Raw genomic sequence first — 22,266 nt, 5'->3', positions numbered from 1 at the left:
TGTCATTGAGTTATTCTTTATTGATTTAAATGCCATCTAGTGAGTTTCGCTCTAACTGGTATTAATATAACTCGAGTACTAACAGTGATGTGCTTAGGGGTTTCAAGTAATGCGACGAAATAACGCTAGATGGCGTTAACCTCAATTATACATAGTGCATTTTGCACTAGTCATTGAGTATTCACTTCTGCCGGCACTCCCTGAGTGCAACCCGTTGTTTTTAGGGTTCCGTAGCCAAATGGCAAAAAACGGAACCCTTATAGATTCGTCATGTCTGTCTGTCTGTCTGTCTGTCTGTCGGTCTGTCTGTCCGTCTGTCTGTCCGTCCGTATGTCACAGCCACTTTTCTCCGAAACTATAAGAACTATACTGTTGAAACTTGGTAAGTAGATGTATTCTGTGAACCGCATTAAGATACTCACACAAAAATAGAAAAAAAACAATAAATTTTTGGGGTTCCCCATACTTTTTTTATTTTTATCTGGTCCAAGTTGTATGAAAATACTGTTAAAAATAGTTAGCTTATAGGATTAGCTGGCTGAATACACTATGAAATGTATTTTGACAACATCCACTTGACTGCATTCTGGCAAAAAATGATTTGATATTTACTTAAGAAATTATTAGCCATTAAAACTCAAGATATTCGCTCCGTGCAAAGCACCTGGTAGGGGAAGCCGAAACGATCGCAGCGCTTAATGTGGCCAATACTGACAAGTTTGGTTACTTTGTTTCTGTCAATTCCCATACTTCTCAGTTATTTTAGCTTTATAATCACACTTACGATAAAAATGGGTGACGATAGCTATTGTGTGGTAAACTCACAGACCTAGAATCCGCGCTCGCGGGTAAACTGCAATAATACTGGACGAAACAGTAATATTAAATTTTATATATGTGTTTTCAACGCCGAGCTAGATATTAGCCTTTTATATCATATAGTACTATTCCAGGCTTAACAACGTAATGGCTAAACATTTTATCTAGTCTATGTCAACACAGAGTTTTTCTTGTATGTTAATAAAATAGTATGGCTAATACAGTGTACCAACATTAAGTAAATGTAATATTAGTTATTGAAATTATTTGAAAGCCCGTCAAAAGCACACTTTTGGCCATAGAATTAGAATAGACAAGAACAACTGTCAATCTTCAAAAGTGCGACCAAAAATGAAATGCAAGTGTGTGCGTAAATTGTCTATGTGAGATCAAAAATAGTGATGTCATGTTACAACATATTAATAATCTGTCGGTGTTTGGTTGCTTTATCGACAACTTTTTCAAATGTGTTATTTTAAACGTATTATCCAGCGTATTTCGCTAGCGGTGCAAAGAGGAAACGCCAGCAGCGTACTAGGTACATTTAGCCGGGTACCTATGGCCTAATAGCATATAATTATATACCTACCCTTAATTTTTATATTTACCTAGTCATAAGTTTGTAAATTTGATTGTTTGTTTGTAAATTACCGTTTTTAGGGTTCCGTACCTCAAAAGGAAAAAACGGAACCCTAATAGGATCACTCGTGCGTCTGTCTATCTGTCTGTCCGTCCGTCTATCACAGCCTATTTTCTCCGAAACTACTGGACCAATTAAGTTGAAATTTGCACACATATGTAAGTTTATGACCCAAAGATGGACGTGTAACGTAAACAAATGAATTTTAAATATGGAGGCCATTTTTGGGAGGTAAATGAGAAAATTAAAAAATAAAGTTTTTTCAAACTACATATATCGTGTTACATATCAGATGAAAGAGCTCATTGTAAGAATCTCAAATATATATTTTTTATAATTTTAGGATTAATAGTTTCGCAGTTATTCAAGAAAATAGGCAAATAATGACCATTCCCCCCCCCCTTATCTTCGAAACTACTGGGTCTAAAATTTTGAAAAAAATACACAAAATAGTTCTTTACCTATAGATGACAGGAAAACCTATCAGAAATGTGGTCAAGCGTGAGTCGGACTTAATGTACGGAACCCTTGAAACGCGAGTCCGACTCGCGCTTGGCCGGTTTATTTCAAGCGTTAAAATTTACGACGTTATGACGTATAAATAACACTTGAACTCCGTGTGCTATCAAAATCGTTACAGACTTATCTTAGTCTAACTCTTACTGTGTTGGAAAGTGAAGTTTAAATTTACTGCTAAACATGTGCACCTTCAAAAATGTATAACAATCGTTATTATTTGAAGTCGGTTATAAAGGTTAATATCTTAATGATGTCTTGTGAAGAAATTATTACATAGCTATTAATATACCGACAAGTTATCGATACTGTCATCTGAACATTTTGTCAAGCCCTAGCGTAAAGTAACAGTTTATGTTTTTACACAAAATATCTTAAATTATTGAGTAATATGATAAAATATTAGCACACAAAGGAAGAAAAACTTATAATTAACTGTATAAACCGGCTTCTTACACTTTTTATGCTGTTAATTTGACAAAATATTGTCAAGAAAATTTCGCTCGGAATATCATAATTCCTCTGAAATGAGTATTTGCTAGGTTTATTTGGCCCCGTGACACTGAAATCCGGTACACTACAAGACACTATCTTCATTGTATTACTTAATCAAATAGTTTTCTTCCGAACTTGTGTATATTTTTCAAATTGAAAATTACGGTGATACGCTCTTGGCCGTCCGCGGCCGTTGTCAAACTCCAAAATGGTCACGTTTTCTCATTTGTAGTCTGACTCTTTCGCACTCATGCGATGTTCATATACGCGAGGGCTTCCCTTTCGCACACTTCAGCTGTCTGTCAAGCGCGAGCGACAATTACAAGTCTGTGCTTTTGGCACGTAGGGTTATCTGTCGTCTGTCACAAGTGTCACAACAGACATTGTGCCTAAAGCGGGAGAACATAAATTTTTAACACAAAATATGTTGATTAAAACCTGTGAAAAAGGTCAAAGTTTTTATAATTGCAAGCATTGTACGTATCCCCAGGATGAGGATCACTAAGTAAGTCATCAAAACATAGTGAAACATACATTTTTTCATTGAATTTGTAACGAAACAACAACGAAAAAAATTGACCGAATAATATAAAATACACAGATAATTCTTACTGTTTTCACTAAAGCAAAAACCACGTGTATTTAACATGAAATAGGAATAGATTCCGCACATTGTTAAGTACATTATAGTAAATATTTTTAAGGAATAATCCAGCGCCGACCACGTTGAGAACGCTAGGCGGCGCTGCCATCGTGCACGGTCTCCCAGTTTGAATCAGGCCTCATGCCGCTAATCGTAATCATTACTAACAGTAACAGAGAATGCAAGTAGAACGAAAATTACATAAAAAGACAGATCTTGATTGCAGTAAAATATATGACTTTAATAGCTAGCGGTAAGCAATCACAACGAAATCAAATTGTTTTATTGTACGTAATGAACTTGGTGTAACGCAGGTCGACCGTAATCTGGGCGCCAGTACCTAGTGTACCTACCCATTCGCTGTATATTTAATGCATAAAAGCGACACATTTGACCATTCGATACGGAGATCCAGTATTATATTATAAGTACTTGCCATAAGTGATTACCGCTTGGGCGCTTGATGCAACCGTATCTCAACTGACACTGATTGATTTTAGAGCTTAGGAAACCATTTGAGATGTTCATATCTATTGCTCCTTGTGATATAAAAATATAACGGTCTGCTGACTGCCAATCTGCTGGCCCGATCTAGTGGATTTACTACGTGTTGCTACATATACGTATACAGTAAAAAGTTAACATCGTCATATCATCATCTTCCTACTTACCTAATGATTATGAATATATTATGATGTTTTTTTTTTCAATTATGGGTTACGTACTTTAATACTCATGAAACGTGATGACTGATGACTATACAAGTGTTCATCAACAAAACAGTAGGTACGGTGAACCTCTTGCCACCCTTGCAATTCTTGCATACATGCTCCGCATTATAAATATTATAATACAGTTTGTTTCAATGTGTTTCGAATGTTTGCGTAATGCGTAGCATGAACATCTTGGATATTTTTGAGGATCGTCTTATTTATGTTTTTTCTGAATTCAAAAAATGTACAACGAATATTTGGTAGGATGAAAAAGATTGGAGAAACAATTTGGTACGCATTATGATCTGTTTGTAAAACGGTTACTAATAATAAAGATATCTCGAATCGCGTACAAATCTTCGTGAAGAAAGTCATTCCGAACTCGTTGTCAGACATGCAACCCACCTCATCGGGAGCAGTGTAACCAAATGAAATGTATCGCCAAACTGAATAGTCGCGGGGCTTTCTTTGAAATGTTGGTTCACTTTCGACGTCAATTATGCATTAGAACAGGTGTACGGAGATTCGCGTGGCCGAGGCCTTGCGTTGCGGTCAACCCAGATGAGGCAGCAAAGTGCACCGCTCCATCTCAGTACAGTTATCCGCATAGCGACTGCGGTCACATATGTAGGTCGAACACTTGAACGTGAAATTAAATTTATGGCTTTAGAATTCCATTGCTAATTGCGACGTGCCTAGCGTTGAATGCCGTGTGTACAAATGTCGCGTCGGTTTTTGGACCACGGGCGGCGAAGTACAACAAGGTTGTTTTACGTTACACCGGTTACAATGGCGAGATTGGTGAGGGTCTAATGTTACAGCATTACGACGGGGTGGCCGCACTACTAGCCACTGAATAAGCACTAGAAATATACTCGTCTAAGCACTTTACGTTAAACCTATGCCGCCTGTGCTAAATAGGTTGCTAGAATCATTAACTAGCATGAAGTAATTGTTTTAAGCATGTTTCAGTGAGATAAATGATTTAAAGTCCGAGTAAATGGCGGCATTTGTTTTTAAATATGTACATCATTTTTAAGTCAGAAAATAATCAAGGATACTTATATAATATATGTGTTTTTAGGGTTCCGTACCCAAAGGGTAAAAACGGGACCCTATTACTAAGACTCCGCTGTCCGTCCGTCCGTCCGTCCGTCCGTCACCAGGCTGTATCTCACGAACCGTGATAGCTAGACAGTTGAAATTTTCACAGATGATGTATTTCTGTTGCCGCTATAACAACAAATACTAAAAACAGAATAAAATAAAGATTTGAGTGGGGCTCCCATACAACAAACGTGATTTTTGACCGAAGTTAAGCAACGTCGGGCGGGGTCAGTACTTGGATGGGTGACCATTTTTTTGCTTGTTTTGGTCTATTTTTTGTTGATGGTGCGGAACCCTCCGTGCGCGAGTCCGACTCGCACTTGGCCGGTTTTTTTTTTAAATAAAGCTCCTTTTTGTTTTATTACGATAAGATAAAATGCAAAACTTTAACACCTTTGATGTCGAATACAGTCGACAGAAGGTAATTTTTTTATACTTACATAATATTTTAATTTTAGATTTACCAACAAAGGCCATGGCAGGATAAGCTAAGTGAATCTGCCCCCAGCGAGTTTTGGCTTGTAATTTTTTTCGATGATGTGGCTTTGTATTGGTAACAAGTATGCAAAATTTGAGCCCCCAAAAGTTTATAGTAAAAAAAAAACTAAATATGATCTTTTTGCAATATTTTTTTCTAGCCAGCCGATTTTGACGTGCGTCACGTATAATGTGCATATATATATATATATATAGCTGGTCAACCAAATCTTGTCAGTAAAAAAAGGCGCGAAATTCAAATTTTCTATGGGACGATATCCCTTTGCGCCTACATTTTTCAAATTTGCCGCCTTTTTCGATCTGGTTGACCAAGTATAGTAAAGACAATTATATGACATTAATTATAGGATATATTGCCATAAAAAAGAAAAAAAAATACAATTACTTAAAAAAATAAAAAAATATTACTTTCACGTCAGCGACACCTCCAAATTTTTCACCAAAGCTAGCCTCTTTAATAAGTTACAAAACATCTCGGGACTCGTAAGTAATAACACACTTTCCACACTTGCATTGAAATGTACTATTCTATTCATCTCGCTCGTACTCGCATCTTAGCGTGAGCGAAATGTATAGAAAGTACATATACAGTGAAACCTGGATAATTGCAATCTCAAGGGACCGGCAATTTTTTGTCAATTAACCAGGTCGTGCCAAGGAGGTTCAAAAAATCGTTGTGTCAATTATAGAGGTTCTCATTAATAGAGGTTGCGTTCTGACAAATTGCTTTTATGGAGATGCAAATAACAATTGAAAGAAGATTTACAAGCTTACATTCTGGGTTTCTGGTCTATATATTATGTAACTTGCACTTTAACTCTACATTAATTACTACTTTATTTTCTTATAGTCATTTGGGTTAAAAAAATCCCTTGAATTGTAGAAGAAAGTTTAATTGGAATGTAAAAAGCATACTATGTTTTTGATTTAATCAAAACTATTTCACCTGATAGCCAATAAATAAATTGACTTCCGGATGAAGATTTAAAATAAAATTATCATTGCTATTAAAATATTGTTTCTGCTCTCTACAAGTCTACATTCTTTCAATTACAGAGGTAATAAGTAAGACTTGTTTCAATAATAGAGGTAATGAGAAGAGCTAAAATAACGGGTTTTTTTAGCACAGTGTCAATTATAGAGGTCTTATTTGCAATGTGGTCAATTACAGAGGCAAAATTCCGAAAATCAATTAAATCTAAATTGCAATTAAAGAGGTTCCAAAATTTCAATTATAGGGGCTTTTTGGTCTCAAGGGACCGGGACCGGACCTTTGGTTGCAATTATTGAGGTTTTGCATTTATCCAGGTGTCAATTATCCAGGTTTCACTGTATTACGAAGACGGTAGCGTATATGACACTGTCACAGTGACTCATGGTACCGCTACCACAGAATAAGTAATAGTATTCCGCTACTTAACTGGGGTGTAGTAGAGGAATTATAGGTTGGTCTACGTAGAATGACGATTATTGATTGATTACTGTGTTAAAAACTATCCTATGTCCTTCTTCGGGGTTCAATACGCACATCTTCTTACCAAATTTCAACTAAATCGGCTTAGCAGTTTAAAAAGCGTGAGGAAGCTAATACAGAAGGGAATAAAGAGTTACTTTTGCAATTTATAATATTAGTAGGGATGTAAGTGAAAGTTGTTTTTGTCTTTTCGACTTACTATACTCTAATACAATAATACAAATACACAGAGATAACCTACTTACACAAGACTTGCAAATCAAATGACGCGAAACGCGTGAAATACGAGTAATAGCGACTCGACTTAAGTTTGAAATTTAGGATAATTAATTAATGAGTGAATGTGGTGTGAAGTGATTCTGTTACGTGTAACCTGTGGTGTAACGTAAGCGTAACCAAATGCCCGGGCGGCGGCGGCGGGTATATAACCGACGCAGCGGGAACTATGCCGTGGCGCCCGTGGCTAATATTGAGAATACATTATGATTTCAGTTAGCGTTCTACGTTCCTATAAAACTTTAGTAAAGCCCCTTTTGCAAGATGTGTACAGTTTACTAAAACGCAATAAACAAATGACATTTGTTTATTCTTCTTGAAATATGTTTTATAAACGTACAAAAGATCAATCCTCTTAAAGCCCTTTTTTCAGTCCCCAGTTAACGGATGGATAGGATTCTTACACAGACATTCTTACACAGATTGACTAAGTCCCACAGTAAGCTCAAGAAGGCTTGTGTGGTTCCATCCCACGATTTATTCCATTGATAACACGAGAATTTAATTCGTTGGAATAGTTATAGCTAGCCTATTAGGACGAGTTAAATGGTAAACTGAAAAATCGGGCCTTACTATTCTTACTAAGTAAAATAATATGTAGGTACCTATACCTATAGGTAGGTAAGTATATAGCAGTGGCGGCGCGTCCATAACAGCCGATTTCCACCGGCTTGCCTGTTTTTGGACGTTTGAGCAGAGTTGTAAAGGAAATATGTAAGCCAAATTAGGCGGCTTGCCTATGGATATGTTTGACGCGCCGCCACTGGTATATAGGGTCTGTTTTACAATGTCCATGTAAAGCCCTACTAACTCCTCCTACTAAGTCCTACTAGAATAAACTACTGCCACTTATCTGACGAATAAAGTCATCGTTGGCGTTTCACAATCTTCAAATAAGCTTAAGAGTCCGCAGCAAGCTCGGTTCTCCATACAAACGTAGTTACGCTCTATTTTTATAACGACTAGCTAGATTGCTTTGAAACTATAAGGGGAGGCTTCGTTCCGGGCACATTCCATCAAACAAATTCAAGCACCTGATGAAACTTGCTGCAACACCAAACTGCTCTGAGTGTGATAAAATAGAAGACGTCCATCATGTGTTGATGGAGTGTGTCCGCAACGAGGCGCTGAGGAGTGACATGACATTTATCAAAACTACCAACTTAGGGAGTTGCAACGTCGTCCTGGCATCGCCTCTATCGGACGAGGCCAGGATGATGTGCAACCTATACTTAAAAATAATGTAGTGGTGTAAGTAATGCTACGCTTCTACATTATTACTTAACCTCACTACAGGGGTGACATAGTCACTGTGTGACAAAACCCCTTTAAAAATTAAGAATAAAAAAATAAAAAATAAAAACTATAATGGGATAAGGTATATCTAATCTATGCCTGTAATTAGTTTAATGTAGCTTCAAATGCCACGTACCTGTAGTTTACCTGTCCTATATGTATCGTCCAGTGCTCTGTAACGTTAACGCTGTAATGTAGCAATGTAAATAACGTGCTCAAGCTAGGAAAACGTTATTATTTCCATATGGAATAATTTTACATATGTAACATTCGGATAATATCGCTATGGTTTTAATATACCTAAAAAACACGACACGGCATAGGCATACCATACGCAACGGCAGATAAAAGCAAAAAAAAACGACCTTGCGTGCTCGTTTAAAGTATTATGATTTCATTCCTCGCGTAGTTAGAATAATTGCTCGTAAAAACTGGCATAAGGTAAACGTACTAGTGCTTGACATGCTAATTCCCAATAGGTGACACCCTGATGATTTGGCCCCCCTCCCCCCTGGATCATCCATCAGATTCGATTGATTCCTGAATATGTAACGACCCCTTAGACGTGATACCCAAAGAACCTGCTAACTTTGGTTAATGATTTATACACTACACGTCGTGGCGTAAAATATCCCGATCATCAGCAAGAAAATCTTTACTTTCTTTTTATTTTCGCCCCTTACCAACCTAGAAAAATGAACTGCGTTCTTCAAAAGTGCATCGTAGCTTTTAATAGCGTTTATGATAATAAGGGCACTAAGCCGTAAGCAGCGCCGCGCATTATCACGTCTTGTTAGTCTGGGCCGTCATACATCTGAAGAATCGTTTAATGATTCCATTGATTGATTAGAACAGGCGATAATTAATCGTAATTACTATGAACGCAATTCAATGCAAATACCGCTGGCGAATACTCTTTATTTCGCAATAGTGTAGCACCAGTACGTCTGTCAGCAATAGGTGTTTTTACTAAACGAAAGTATGATTATCGTATGACCTCGAGCAAAACATAGATTTTGTTAACGATTCACTTTTCAACGATGACTGGATTAGTTTTCACAATCGGAATTTAAAGTTAACCATACTTTGTTTTTGACCAAAATAAAATATCTTCTAAATAGTTTTGCTTTGCATCAGGTACATCTAATAAGAATTCTGGTTGCACTTACTAAAATACATATTTTGCAAACTAACTTTGGGCGTTTTATCAAACGCTCGGATGTGACAACGGGAAACGTGACGTACGAAAATAAGTTTACTGAGTGCACGGCACGGCATGGCTCCACATGCTTACCTGACTCATCCATATAGGGATACTACAAAACAATACTATACCCGCTTAAATATTAATTAATCAAATAACCTTTGGAAAACTACGGCGGAGTGCACTAACATGTATAATAAGATTCTACAAATTTTCGGGCCCTTATTTACGAGGGCTGTTTGATAAGTACCCGTTTATGAAAAAAATAATCAGTTGTTTTTGTTTATATGCATTTATTTTTCTTCATAGTCTCCTTTTAACTCTATACACTTGTTCCACCTATATTCAAGCTTCAATAAACCATCCAAAAAGTATGATTTCGGAAAGTCATTAAAATAGGCCTCTGTGGCGGCAATGACTTCGTCATTTGATCCAAATCGCTTACCACCGAGCCATTTTTTCAGGTTGGGAAACAAAAATAAATCGCATGGGGTCAAATCTGGAGAATACGGGGGGTAAGGCAATAGGGCGTAGCGTAATTGTGTTAATTTAGCCATCACAACTCTAGACGAATGAGCTGGTGCGTTGTCGTGATGAGACAGTACTTTTTTATTTTTTAAATGGGGTCGTTTGTCCTTCAACCCAGCGTCAAATTCATCCAATAAATTGGCATAGTACTGCCCTGTTATCGTTTTCCCCTTTTCTAAGAACTCAATATGTATAATACCCTGCGAATCCCAAAAAACGGTCGCCATGACCTTTCCAGCCGATGGAGCGATTTTTGCTATCTTTCGCGCAGGTTCACCCGGTAAAATCCACTGCTTCGACTGCCCTTTCATTTCCGGGGTAGTGGTGACCCACGTTTCGTCTACGGTCACGAAACGACGCAGAAACTCCTTCGGGTTACGTTTGAACACGGCCAAACACTGCTCCGAAGTAGTCAGTCGGTTCCGTTTTTGCTCCTCCGTGAGTAAACGCGGCACCCACCTCGCCGATACTGTCTTCATACCCAATTTTTCTTCTAATATGTTTTGTACCCGCTCGATTGGAACATTTACAGCATCAACGATTTCTCGAAGTTCAATTCGGCGGTCGGCTAAAACGATATTTTCAATTTTCTTAACCATATCGTCTGTAGTCACCTCAATTGGGCGGCCTGGGCGATCCTCATCAAAGACGGTTGTTCTCCCCCGCTTAAACTCGTTAAACCAGTATCTGACGGTTGTCATAGAAGGAGCACATTCATGGTAAACCGCTTGCATTCTTACTTTTATTTCATCACATGTTTTTCCTTCCAAAAACAAGAATCTAATTACAGACCGATACTGCTCTTTCTCCATTTTCACAATTTTAAGTTCACGCTTTCACTGAATCGCTGTCAAATGAGAAAAAAACAAAAGAATGCTGTTTTTTTTTTAAATTTTCCCACCTCTGAAAAATGGCTTAAAACGATTGTATACATATTTTCGGCCCGTGATATTAATACATTTGGAAAACGGGTACTTATCAAACAGCCCTCGTAGGTGACAGCTGCGTTACTCACCAAGCTACTTTAGTAGAATGAAAATATGGGTTAAGAAAATATCATAAAATATATCGGGTATTACTTTCTCATGCCCGCGTTCGTGGCGGTAAAAATCCAAAGCTCATTACGGAAATGGAGGGCCGCTTTTCCTAATTCATTTGCTAATGCGTCTATTAATTATCGATCCTTCAGGACAGCCAAATACAATATACTTTGCTGCTAGGTAGTAGGTAAGTTCAACCATGCTTGGCTACTTTGCAACTAAGTACCTATACTCCCCCGGTCGAGTAACTTAGGCAGTAAATATTGGTAATGAAACTGCTGAATATCTGATACTGTAACATAATAAATATCGCTGAATATAAGTAATTAACACTAACGATTAGATAACACTTTTTAAATAGCATAACATATTAAAACAAATGTATGGCGGGTTCCACATATTGGGTAATGAATGTAATAACGATTACATTTTAATATTGCAATTATTTACTGTTTACTATTTTTGTAATGTCGTTTTATCGCCTTCAATAGTAGGTAAATAATCATAAATAACCTAGATCCGTTTTGGGTCACTGAAGTCCTTTTTGGGTCCAGTGAAGTAAGTACCTAAGTAACGATAATCTACTAATCCCTCGATCTCTCTCTCTTTCTTTCTTTGGTTGTTCATAATAAAATTCCAGAGACTTATGGCCAATAAGTAATTTACCGTTTGTATTGCATTGTAAATCTTCTGCGAATAGAACAAATTTTATGTTACCCACTAAATAGTTATTAGCCTGTTTTTCAATAATAGTAGACTTTTTTGTTTAATGTCATGATTGACATGAAGACATTGAAGATATATTAAATTTCAACTGAATAAGCTTCGAGACTAGTTCAGATAAATATTAACACTGGAAACTATTTTAATGTGAACAATATTCATTCACAAACGGCTTTATCTTTTGCTAATACCTACTAGGCAGTTAGGTTTTTTTACTATGTAGATAATAAGATATTCCAAGTTAATACTACTCGTTTTAACTAACAAGGAAATCAATGGTACAGTAAATGAATACGGGTACCAATCCGTAATTCCGTAGGCATTGCTCTGCTATTAAGCCGTCTTCGCAATTCAGTAAAAAATATTACTCCGTGTATCCCGAGCACGCCAGTACCTACCTAAATATGTAAAGTATTCAAACGAGGCACGACTCGGGCGTGAAGTTAGCAACAGTCTGCACCGCACCCTCCAATTATACGCCCCACTGGTTCGTGGAACTCCCCCAAAACAGACCTTCCAAAAACTTTGCACCGATACCGAGCGAACGAGGTAAAAAGTTTTATCAACCGGAAACATGGTTTTGTTTTATGGCTACCAAAATTATTTCTTGTGTTACTTTTCAACAATGGTATATTATTGAAATAACGTCGTTTAAATTTAAATAAAGACAAATCGTATGGCATGCATTATTAGGCAATCAGAGTAGAAAAACAAAGTGTGCAATAGTTTTTTGCCTCTAAATAAGTACCTACATCTTATTTTCAACTAAGTTAAGCCGATACTGTTGCGCAAAACATTAAATTATCATATCCTGATTTTTCACTAAGGTCAGCATTTTACATCTCATTAAAGTGTCAAAAGAGACTCTACGTGTTGGCTTTGGCTCCGCGCACATCACCCAAATGTCCTTAACACCATTGTTCGGTGATATGAAAACAATATTTTGTTGGATTCTCGTTCGTATATAATACTAAAATCAAGATATTATATTCGTTAAATACTTCAGGGCCGTAAAATAACTGAAATAGGTAGATATATGCAATCAATGGAGGGAGGCCGGATTTAAATAAATATCGACCCTATTCACATTGGAAATTCAGTGTCTACTTATCATCCAAACCAAACAGTAATTCTCGCATAGTTAGTTAGTTATATTTTCAAGCACATGCTGTATAATCTACCTAAGTATTTCACGAGCGTCACGATTACAATTAAAAGGACACATTAGCTCATGTATCATAAATTCATAATGATATTTTAACCAAAGATAGAACTGCGAATATTTCAAAACATCAAACTTCATAATTCAAAAAACATGGTTGCCGAGACATAATACCATGTCTCGCCAACCTACATTTGCAAACCTACAACGTAATTTTACTTGTCACATTCGGTTATAAAACAATTACAATCACTTATAATTGTAATGATGTTAAGATGTCAAAAGATGCCTCTTGAGAGGCATCAAATGCAGCTTAATACCCACTAACATTTGTGCAATTGCATTGAGCAACATCCTCAGCGTGTTATTACAATATAGTATTGTTACGTGAATATACACATAATAGGTTCTGAGTAATTGAGTATCACAATTGCAATGCGAGTTCATTGTCAAAACTCTCTGCTGATCACAGCGCTGCCGATAAAACCCAATTGTTTAACAATATTTTTCTACTTCAAAATTATACCTAGATGAAAGAGAATTTATTGTAATGTATGAGTAACATCATTTATTGTGTGTAACTCCGCCTTATAATAAAATTGGAGCTCCTGGCTATAATTATGTCGGTACGTTGCTTAATAATAAAAGTATTATTTCCTCATTGCGATATTGTTACCATACATTTTTTGCTATGGTATTTTTGTTTTGTTAAATTTATAATTCCGAATTGATGATTAGCGCAATAAACTTATACTGTTAGTTAATATTATGTATGTACAATGTCATCCAATATAGCTCTCTAACAACAACGTGTGTCGAAGGTCAATATTTATGATTATAAGTATTATAATATTGCCTCCCATCCCAGCGCAGTCAACCGAAGCGAAATTTAGTAACGTACCATACTGATGTATACTAGGTAATTTACTTTACAATTACGAAAACTCACCAACCCGTAATAAATGTGTCGGTAACTCGGTAGTTTCACTTTTATGCAGGCATTATCGATTTACTTAAATATCAAAGAGGGTGACTATGACTACGGTAGCTGTGAATTTCGTGACCTAAATACCCACCTCGTCTGTTCAACTCCCATGACCAGTTTAACGATGAATATTTATTTTTTTCAACTTTATGGCCAATTGTTTGAAGCCGTGCTTCTATTTAAATCGTTTAATGATCTGCGAATTATTAATACAATCCAAACGCTGCCACAGTTAGGTACAAGTGTTAATACTTTTTAGAAGGCTTGATATTTTTTGAGTCTGCTTTGCTAAACTGGATACTTAACGGCGCAAGAAGGCTAAGCTGTCGTATATTAGTGTTTCTGTAGCAAAAACAAAATAAATAAACTTCCATAAGTCTCACGATAACTTCAAGATTACATATGTTTTATATCAGAAAGGCAGGCAGCATATATATACAAGTTGAACTCGAACTGTAGTGTAGTCCAACCTATCAAGCGACGAGTAAAGTAAACACTGGCTAGTCACGCAATTCCCCGTCCCCATAAACATGAAACAAATGAAATAGCTTAATTCCTACTGAATTACTAATGCTAACTATAGTCAATGTGATACCACTATTGCCAAGTTAATAAACTTATACCTAATGTTTAAATATTATATGTACCTACTCTGTGCTCCCTTAGTGCGTTCTGTAAGCAGACTTTTTTGTATCTTTTATGGTAGCAGTTTTAACTTTAATTCATCATGCAGACGAAAGTTCTGAAATAAAAGGGAAACGGTCAATCGCGCACATACGCACTAGCTCACATTAACCAGTCACCGAATGTAGTTACCTATTTGAATGCGATATAAGAATGTAATATTTACTATACGAGTACAACGCCATTTTGATACTTACCTAAATAAATAGGTACATAAATAGGTAGGTTGTTCAACGTTCTTGTACACTATTCGGTTTAACTAGGTTGTTAAATAAACCAGTTACCACAAAAGTCACAAAACGTATAAGTATCAACTAACAGCGCCATTTTCTTAAGCTCTTAGTTTTTGAGCTCCAATATTTTGCCCAAAATTACGCGTTGGTACCTATTACTTAATATTCCTTTCTATGGTTTGACAGGCGTGAGCGAGTGAACTATACTTTAGTACTATTACTTATTTATGCTCAATATTGAAACTCTTTGTTACAGATGGATGGCGCCTGTAAGCTTGGCCATCCACGCGCCGGGCGCCGACCTGTCGCCCACGGTGAACAGCATCAGGTACCTCCGGGACTGCACCGGCAACGACCTAGTCCGGTCGTACGTCACCTTCCACGTATTCTTCTCACACAAGCATATACCGACCACGGTGAGTTACCGCGGTGGAGCTACGACTACTAGACGGAAGTCGTTACAAACTCAACTTACACAACTTACAGTCGTTACAACTCCATCTTAACCGAGGCGTAAAAAACCTTCTTAATGCCTCTCTACAACCTTTGAATAATAGCTGTACGTTGTAAGTTAATGCACATACACATCACAAACAGAACTGTTTTATGTACTTATTTATACAGGATCAGTAAAGGGGCAAGGCACACTGCGTCCGAGTCGCACGTCGCATCGAACGCAGTGTGCCATGCCCCTAAATTTAAAGAAAAAAATTGTGACTACGAAAGATCTTCGGCCAAGTGGACCCCAGAGTCCCATTAGCCGGGGCAAAAAACTACTCAACTCCAGGAAGATGATGATGATCACTTAAATGTAAATTACAACTCGAAAATATATAAATAAGTAAAATAAATATTATGGGAAAATATTACACAAATACCTAGTCCTATTTTCACAATAAGGATTGTATTGTGTGTACCTAGGTACTAGGGGACGATATATATTTAGAAGACATAGTTACCTATGCCTATACTTAAATACAAAGAAAACAATACAACTCGGAAACAAATACTTGTTACAAACACTCATAAATTTCCTTACCGAAATTCGAACCCATGACCACCAGCTTTATACCAAATTCAAATTAAGTAATCCAATTTATTCAATTCCTACCATATGTAATATTATGCATGAACGAGTACCTAAGTAATAGAGATATTTTAGAGTCGTCTCACTCTTGCGCGAAAGCTTGCAACTTGCCGTATTTATGATTTGTATTGCCGTTTTTTTTTGTGCTTCTGAAAGGGTTGAGTATATATAAACTCAGCGTTGTCTTAATTTAATTGCAGATACCAGACCCCGAGAGCTTCCTAAATACCCCATACAATTGCAGCAGCAACCCACCGTATGTTGTGACCAACTCGACGTACATGAAACAGAAAAGCCTACTCTACCCCGTGAATGTAGCTCGCAACATCGCGCGAGACTCGGCGCTCACGCACTTTTTACTGCCATCGGACATCGAGTTGTATCCTAGCCCTAATCTGGTCCCGCGGTTCCTGAACATGATAGCGAGAAACGCAAAACCTCTGAACACTTCAACTAAACCGAGGGTCTTTCCAATCAGTATATTTGAAGTCGATGCCAAAGTCAAAGTGAGTATGCTAATATTTTATGTTGTGTTAGGGCCAAACACAAGGGCTCGTATAGCTCAGTGATACCGAGCTGCTAAGGCAGTGGGGGATTATGGGATTATCTTATCTTATAACTACTTCTACTAAATAAGTGCCAATTCATACGTTTACGTATAATCTAAGCGTTATGGTTCCTCTTAATTACGATTTAGTAAATTGAGTGGTAAATTCCAGGTGCCATCAACCAAAACTGAGCTCCAAGAGATGTTGAAGAAGAAAAAAGCCATTCCATTCCACAAATTCGTTTGCCCGACCTGCCACAATATACCTCAAGCGCAGCAGTGGATGTCTGCTAGTGAAACAACCCGTAAGCAAAGCAATATATTTAAAAATATATTTTTTTTATTTAACAATGTATAACGCAATATCATTTGTATCGGTATCTTGAATTTAATTGGGCTTTAAATCTGGATAAAACTTTGGCATAAAGTGATTTTATTAACTCAAACTCTTCTTTTTAAGTAGATATCAGATATGAACAAATGCTACATATGACTTGAGAGAAGGCAATGCAAATAACACAGGCCGAAACTCACGCGGGCTTGGCTAGTTACGCAATATTCCCTTTGATTTTTCAGTCCGAGTGCATGTAATTTGGCAAAGTGGCTTCGCTAGTTGCAATTAATCAGGGCTCCGTGAGCTATTTATGTGTCTGCAGCGCCTTGCCCGTCGTATGGAGCATTCTAATTGCGTATTATAGGTCAATGACCACCGCGTGCCCTGCCCGCTTAGCGCCGGCTCCACATTACGCCATTTTGCAAAATTGCAAATTTATTCAACCAAGTGGAATTTTTTCCGATACCGTTTGATCTTAAAAATTGAGTTAAATTAAACTGATAAAAACTGCCATTAACTTCACGGTGTTCATTACATTGAAACGTTAATGACGCTTTTAGGGTTCCGTAGCCAAATGGCAAAAAACGGATCCCTTATGGATTCGTCATGTCTGTCTGTCTGTCCGTCTGTTCGTCCGTATGTCACAGCCACTTTTAACCGAAACTATAAGAACTATACCGTTGAAACTTGGTAAGTAGATGTATTCTGTGAACCGCATTAAGATTTTCACATAAAAATAGAAAATAACAATAAATTTTGGGGGTGCCCATACTTAGAACTGAAACTCAATATTTTTTTTCTGCAAACCCATACCCATACGTGTGGGGTATTTATGGATAGGTCTTCAAAAATGATATTGAGGTTTCTAATATAATTTTTTTCTAAACTGAATAGTTTGCGCGAGAGACACTTCCAAAGTGGTAAAATGTGCCCCCCCCCCCCCTTGTAACTTCTAAAATAAGAGAATGATAAAACTAAAAGAAATATATGATGTAGGTACATTACCATGCAAACTTCCACCGAAAATTGGTTTGAACGAGATCTAGTAAGTAGTTTTTTTTAATACCTCATAAATCCCCTAAATACGGAACCCTTCATGGGGGAGTCCGATTAGAAGCGCTGGTAGCCTAGCGGTAAGAGCGTGCGACTTGCAATCCGGAGGTCGCGGGTTCGAACCCCGGCTCGTACCAATGAGTTTTTCGGAACTTATGTACGAAATATCATTTGATATTTACTACCAGTCGCTTTTCGGTGAAGGAAAACATCGTGAGGAAACCGGACTAATCCCAATACGGGCCTAGTTTACTCTCTGGGTTGGAAGGTCAGATGGCAGTCGCTTTCGTAAAAACTAGTGCCCACGTCAATTACTAGGATTAGTTGCCAAGCGGACCCCAGGCTCCCATGAGCCGTGGCAAAATACCGGGACAACGCGAGGAAGATGATTCTCCTAAAGTAATTTGACCCTTATCAAGGCAGAGGCGATTTATTGACATGCAGCATTTCAAACACGTATTGTACATTGTACAAAGTGAAATTTTAACCACCAGCCTAATATCCACCAGCCATACTCTGCGTAGTAACTTTATAGGCCATACTGAACAACTTGTATCATGGGACCAATGCCGAAATCACAGAAACAGAAAGTTCAAATCAAACTACCTACTCTTTATAGTTTTATACGGTTTTTAAAATATAAATTGTGTCTAAAAATAACTACTGTCTTCGTTTCTCTATTTATCTTCTGGTGATTTATTTCATGCACAGTGTAAAATAATTTATTTTAAATACAGTCAAATACCCTATTCTGTATGCGTCTCATGTTACCACATTTTTCTTTAGATTGACAGAACAAGATACGAGTTTTTGTCAAAGTAGCCACGATATGCTTCATGTCTGACTTAGTAATAACGCCAATAACCCTTAGCCTTGTATATTTTCAGAAATGGAGGTGTTCCATGTAGGCAAAAGAAAAGGCAAATTCGTTATCTGGGAGCCTATCTTCATTGGCACTCACCAAGACCCCTACTACGATGAGCGGCTGAGCTGGGAGGGCAAAAAGGACAAAATGACGCAAGTATGTAATCATAGAAATACACTTTTCACACCACCTATTCGGAAAAGAGCTTTTTCTTCCCTGCTAGGAGGGTTCAAAGTGGCACTTTTCCTCCCTGCTAGGAGGGATCAAAGTAACACTTTTCTGTTCTAGCACAATATTTTTACATTTTTTTGCACATTATTTTTTTAGCTTAAATAACCTGTTTAAGCATCAAATTGTGTCAACACTAAGATTTTTTATTTTCCTCATAGTTGATGTGAAAAGCAGTATGTGTCACACGGTATCAAAATTATTTCGTCTTGGACGTTAACACTTGAATCCCTCATTACGCTCAAGATTCAATGTACGCCCTTGACGGAAATATATCATTTTGATCCCTTGTAACACAAACGACTATTATTGAACATACTTAGATTAGTTAGCCTTGTCGGGTTAGTCTTTGCTAAACAGTTGCGGTAAAGCTAAGCTTTTACAGATGTAGTGCATAACATAATCCTTTACGTGTATGGTGTACTATCGTATTTTCTCGGAGAAGTTCGTATAATAATTTGTCTTGCTACTTCAGTCAACCTCAGTACTTTTTGTACTGAGACTGACTGAGATGGCATAACACGTTCGTGCGTTTCCGTGAAAATACGATGCTAAAAGACTGTAACTACATCTATATTGAAATTTCTATAGTGCACTACATCTGTATTGAACTCTCTACATGTTTATTAGTTGATTAGGGTTGCCAGATCAAAAGGCGCTATTATCGGGAAAAAATATAAATTTTCGGGGATTTTGGGATTTAAGTCGGGAAAAAAAAAACATTCAAATTAAAGTGATTGTATTAAAAACAACGATATTTTACATTATTGGCACTACTGCTCATTAGCTGCTCTGCCCATTACGGCTCGACGCGGGTCGCTCGCTCTCGCTCGACGACAGTTCGGAACTTGAAATTATTGTTTTATAACGTGACAGCTGTTTCGGGCCAATTTTCAATTGGTCGGGAATCGGGAATACATGCTAAAAATTGGGAGAATCCCGCCAAATCCCGACCATCTGGCAACCCTAATTAGGTACGTGTCAACTTCCACAAAAAAATACTAGTATTTCTCAGCACCGCCTTTGTTAAATGACAAACTTGAAGAATTGATATAAAAAAGTAAAATGAAAAATAAACGGTTTTGTATAAATTAAACAATACAATCAAAACCCTGTGTTCTAAGCTAGGAAATCCAGTGTTACAGGACCCAGTTTCGTCACACATATCTATACAATTTGTATCTTTTACCTCGTAAACACGCAACTTTTCATTTCGAATACGAGAAAAGTGAAATACATGATGTACATACCCCGGCCGGCGAGAGCAAAAATGCGTCTGCTTCTAGTGCTTAATTAAATATCGACCATTCTATCGACATATGGATGTCGATAGAATAGTCGACCCTTAATTAAGAACAATTTTTTTTTTTAAACTGAGCCATTAGTATTTGTTATTTATTTCAACTTGATACCTCCACGCGTTTCTAAGAATAACCCTAAAACAATTTTAAACTAAATAAATACAAACACTTGGTTTTAATTTTGTTTACAACAATAATTAATACTTCTGCATATCATAACGGTGGTCCAGTACATCGTGTTGTTTTTATCGACATCGACCAAAGTGTGTGTCCTCGCACTATTAAGCTGTCAACGCATTTTTGCTCTCGCCGGCCGGGGTATGAATGTATTTAATATAATATGAATAAGATTATTAAATTATACAACGGGACTTAATCGCGTATCTAAGTTTTAAGATTTACCTCCGACGTTTCGAGGACGGCGTTGTCCCCGTGGTCTCCGAGACGAAACGTCGGAGGTAAATCTTAAAACTTAGATACGCGATTAAGTCCCGTTGTATAATTTAATAATGTGTAAAAATCGTGAAAGTTTAAATCAGTGTTATGAATAAGATTGTCCTCTGTTGTGGGCAATGGGTCAGCGGACAAAATCACTTTTGTTTATAAGTTATTAAGTGTTTGATTACTGTTGTTTCTAACATAGATGATAAGCTATAACTAACAAATTTATGGACCATATGGTGTCTTTAATAAAGATATTTAAAATTAAATAAAATAAAAATAAAAACTTTTATAGTAGAGTCTGTGCGGAAAGAGAAGAGTCGTGGAATGTATTGGGCCCCATACATTTAACGACTCTTCTCTTTCCGCACAGACTCTAGTTATAGGTATTTCTAGAGGGTAGGTACTTAAAATTTTTAAATTAATAATTTAGATAAAAGTATCGTTATTTATGGAATGGATAGTTAAATATCAGAATGGAAATTGTGAAACATAACCACTTAAAACCAAAGTTCAATTGTTTTTCGTAAAAAAGTGAAAATAGTACAATTCCCTAGAGCAGAAACTTATCAGTTTCTGCACACTTCATAGATAACCAATGCCCCACTTTCAGGGCATGACATAACTCATTCGTGACCCGTGAGCCCATTATTATTCAGAGCCCACTGTGTCCCACTGCTGGGCAAACGCCTCCCCCCTCTTCCTCCACTCGTCTCTATTTAGTGCAATAACTGTACAAAATTATTTTTTACAGGGTTACATTTTATGTGTTAAAGACTACGATTTCATGATCCTCAACAACGCGTTCCTAATCCACAAGCCCGGGATCAAGTACTACGTGAAAAACGCCAAGCGAGACGCCATCGTGGCTCGGCAGAACCACTTCGTGAAGCAGGTCATCACGCCCGAGCTCAAGCGGCTCTTCGGCACCAGGGATGGATGTGCGATGTGACGAATAAAATATGAGGACGTCTCTGTCACATGAATATTATGACGAACGCAGTTTCTGTGTCTTGATAACAACACAGCCGTTATTGGACGACACGATGCTCGTTCATAAATACTTGTAGCCTTAAAGCCAGCTAAGCGCGGGAGTCGAGTGTTGCGCGGGGAAAAATCTACCAATAAAATGCGCGTGCCCCTTTGGCAACGCATCTCTGGTGCATTTCTCATCTTAAAGGTAAATGTAATGTACAATTTATCACTTCAACTTTTTTGGAGTTGGATGCTGCCACGATTATGTTATTGCTAATTGTAACTTGTCGAAGTGTATACATTGTCCTGTGTAATGGAAGGAAAAAATGTATAATTTAAGAGGCCGGTATCGATTTTAGTCGCAAAAAAGTAAAATTGATAGATTTTGTCGATACCTTT

The 22,266-nt window shown here is 37.3% G+C and overlaps 1 protein-coding gene across 2 annotated transcripts in view; it reads left to right on the top strand.

Moving 5' to 3' along the window:
* Positions 1-21,911, top strand: part of LOC134661106 (beta-1,4-glucuronyltransferase 1) — a 77,956-nt gene extending 56,045 nt beyond the window's left edge. For both annotated transcript variants that reach the window (XM_063517053.1, XM_063517052.1), the window contains exons 3-7: positions 15,293-15,452; positions 16,324-16,629; positions 16,843-16,975; positions 18,945-19,078; positions 21,647-21,911. In XM_063517053.1, coding sequence (XP_063373123.1) covers positions 15,293-15,452; positions 16,324-16,629; positions 16,843-16,975; positions 18,945-19,078; positions 21,647-21,844 — 931 coding nt within the window. In that variant the 3' untranslated portion in view covers positions 21,845-21,911. The remainder of the gene's footprint in view (positions 1-15,292; positions 15,453-16,323; positions 16,630-16,842; positions 16,976-18,944; positions 19,079-21,646) is intronic.
* Positions 21,912-22,266: the final 355 nt, after the last annotated feature.

The sequence above is a fragment of the Cydia amplana genome, chromosome Z (genome assembly GCF_948474715.1).
Source record: "Cydia amplana chromosome Z, ilCydAmpl1.1, whole genome shotgun sequence".
Lineage (NCBI taxonomy): Eukaryota > Metazoa > Arthropoda > Insecta > Lepidoptera > Tortricidae > Cydia > Cydia amplana.
Note: the sequence above shows the minus strand (reverse complement) of the source record. Positions and strands in the feature narration are given on the sequence as shown.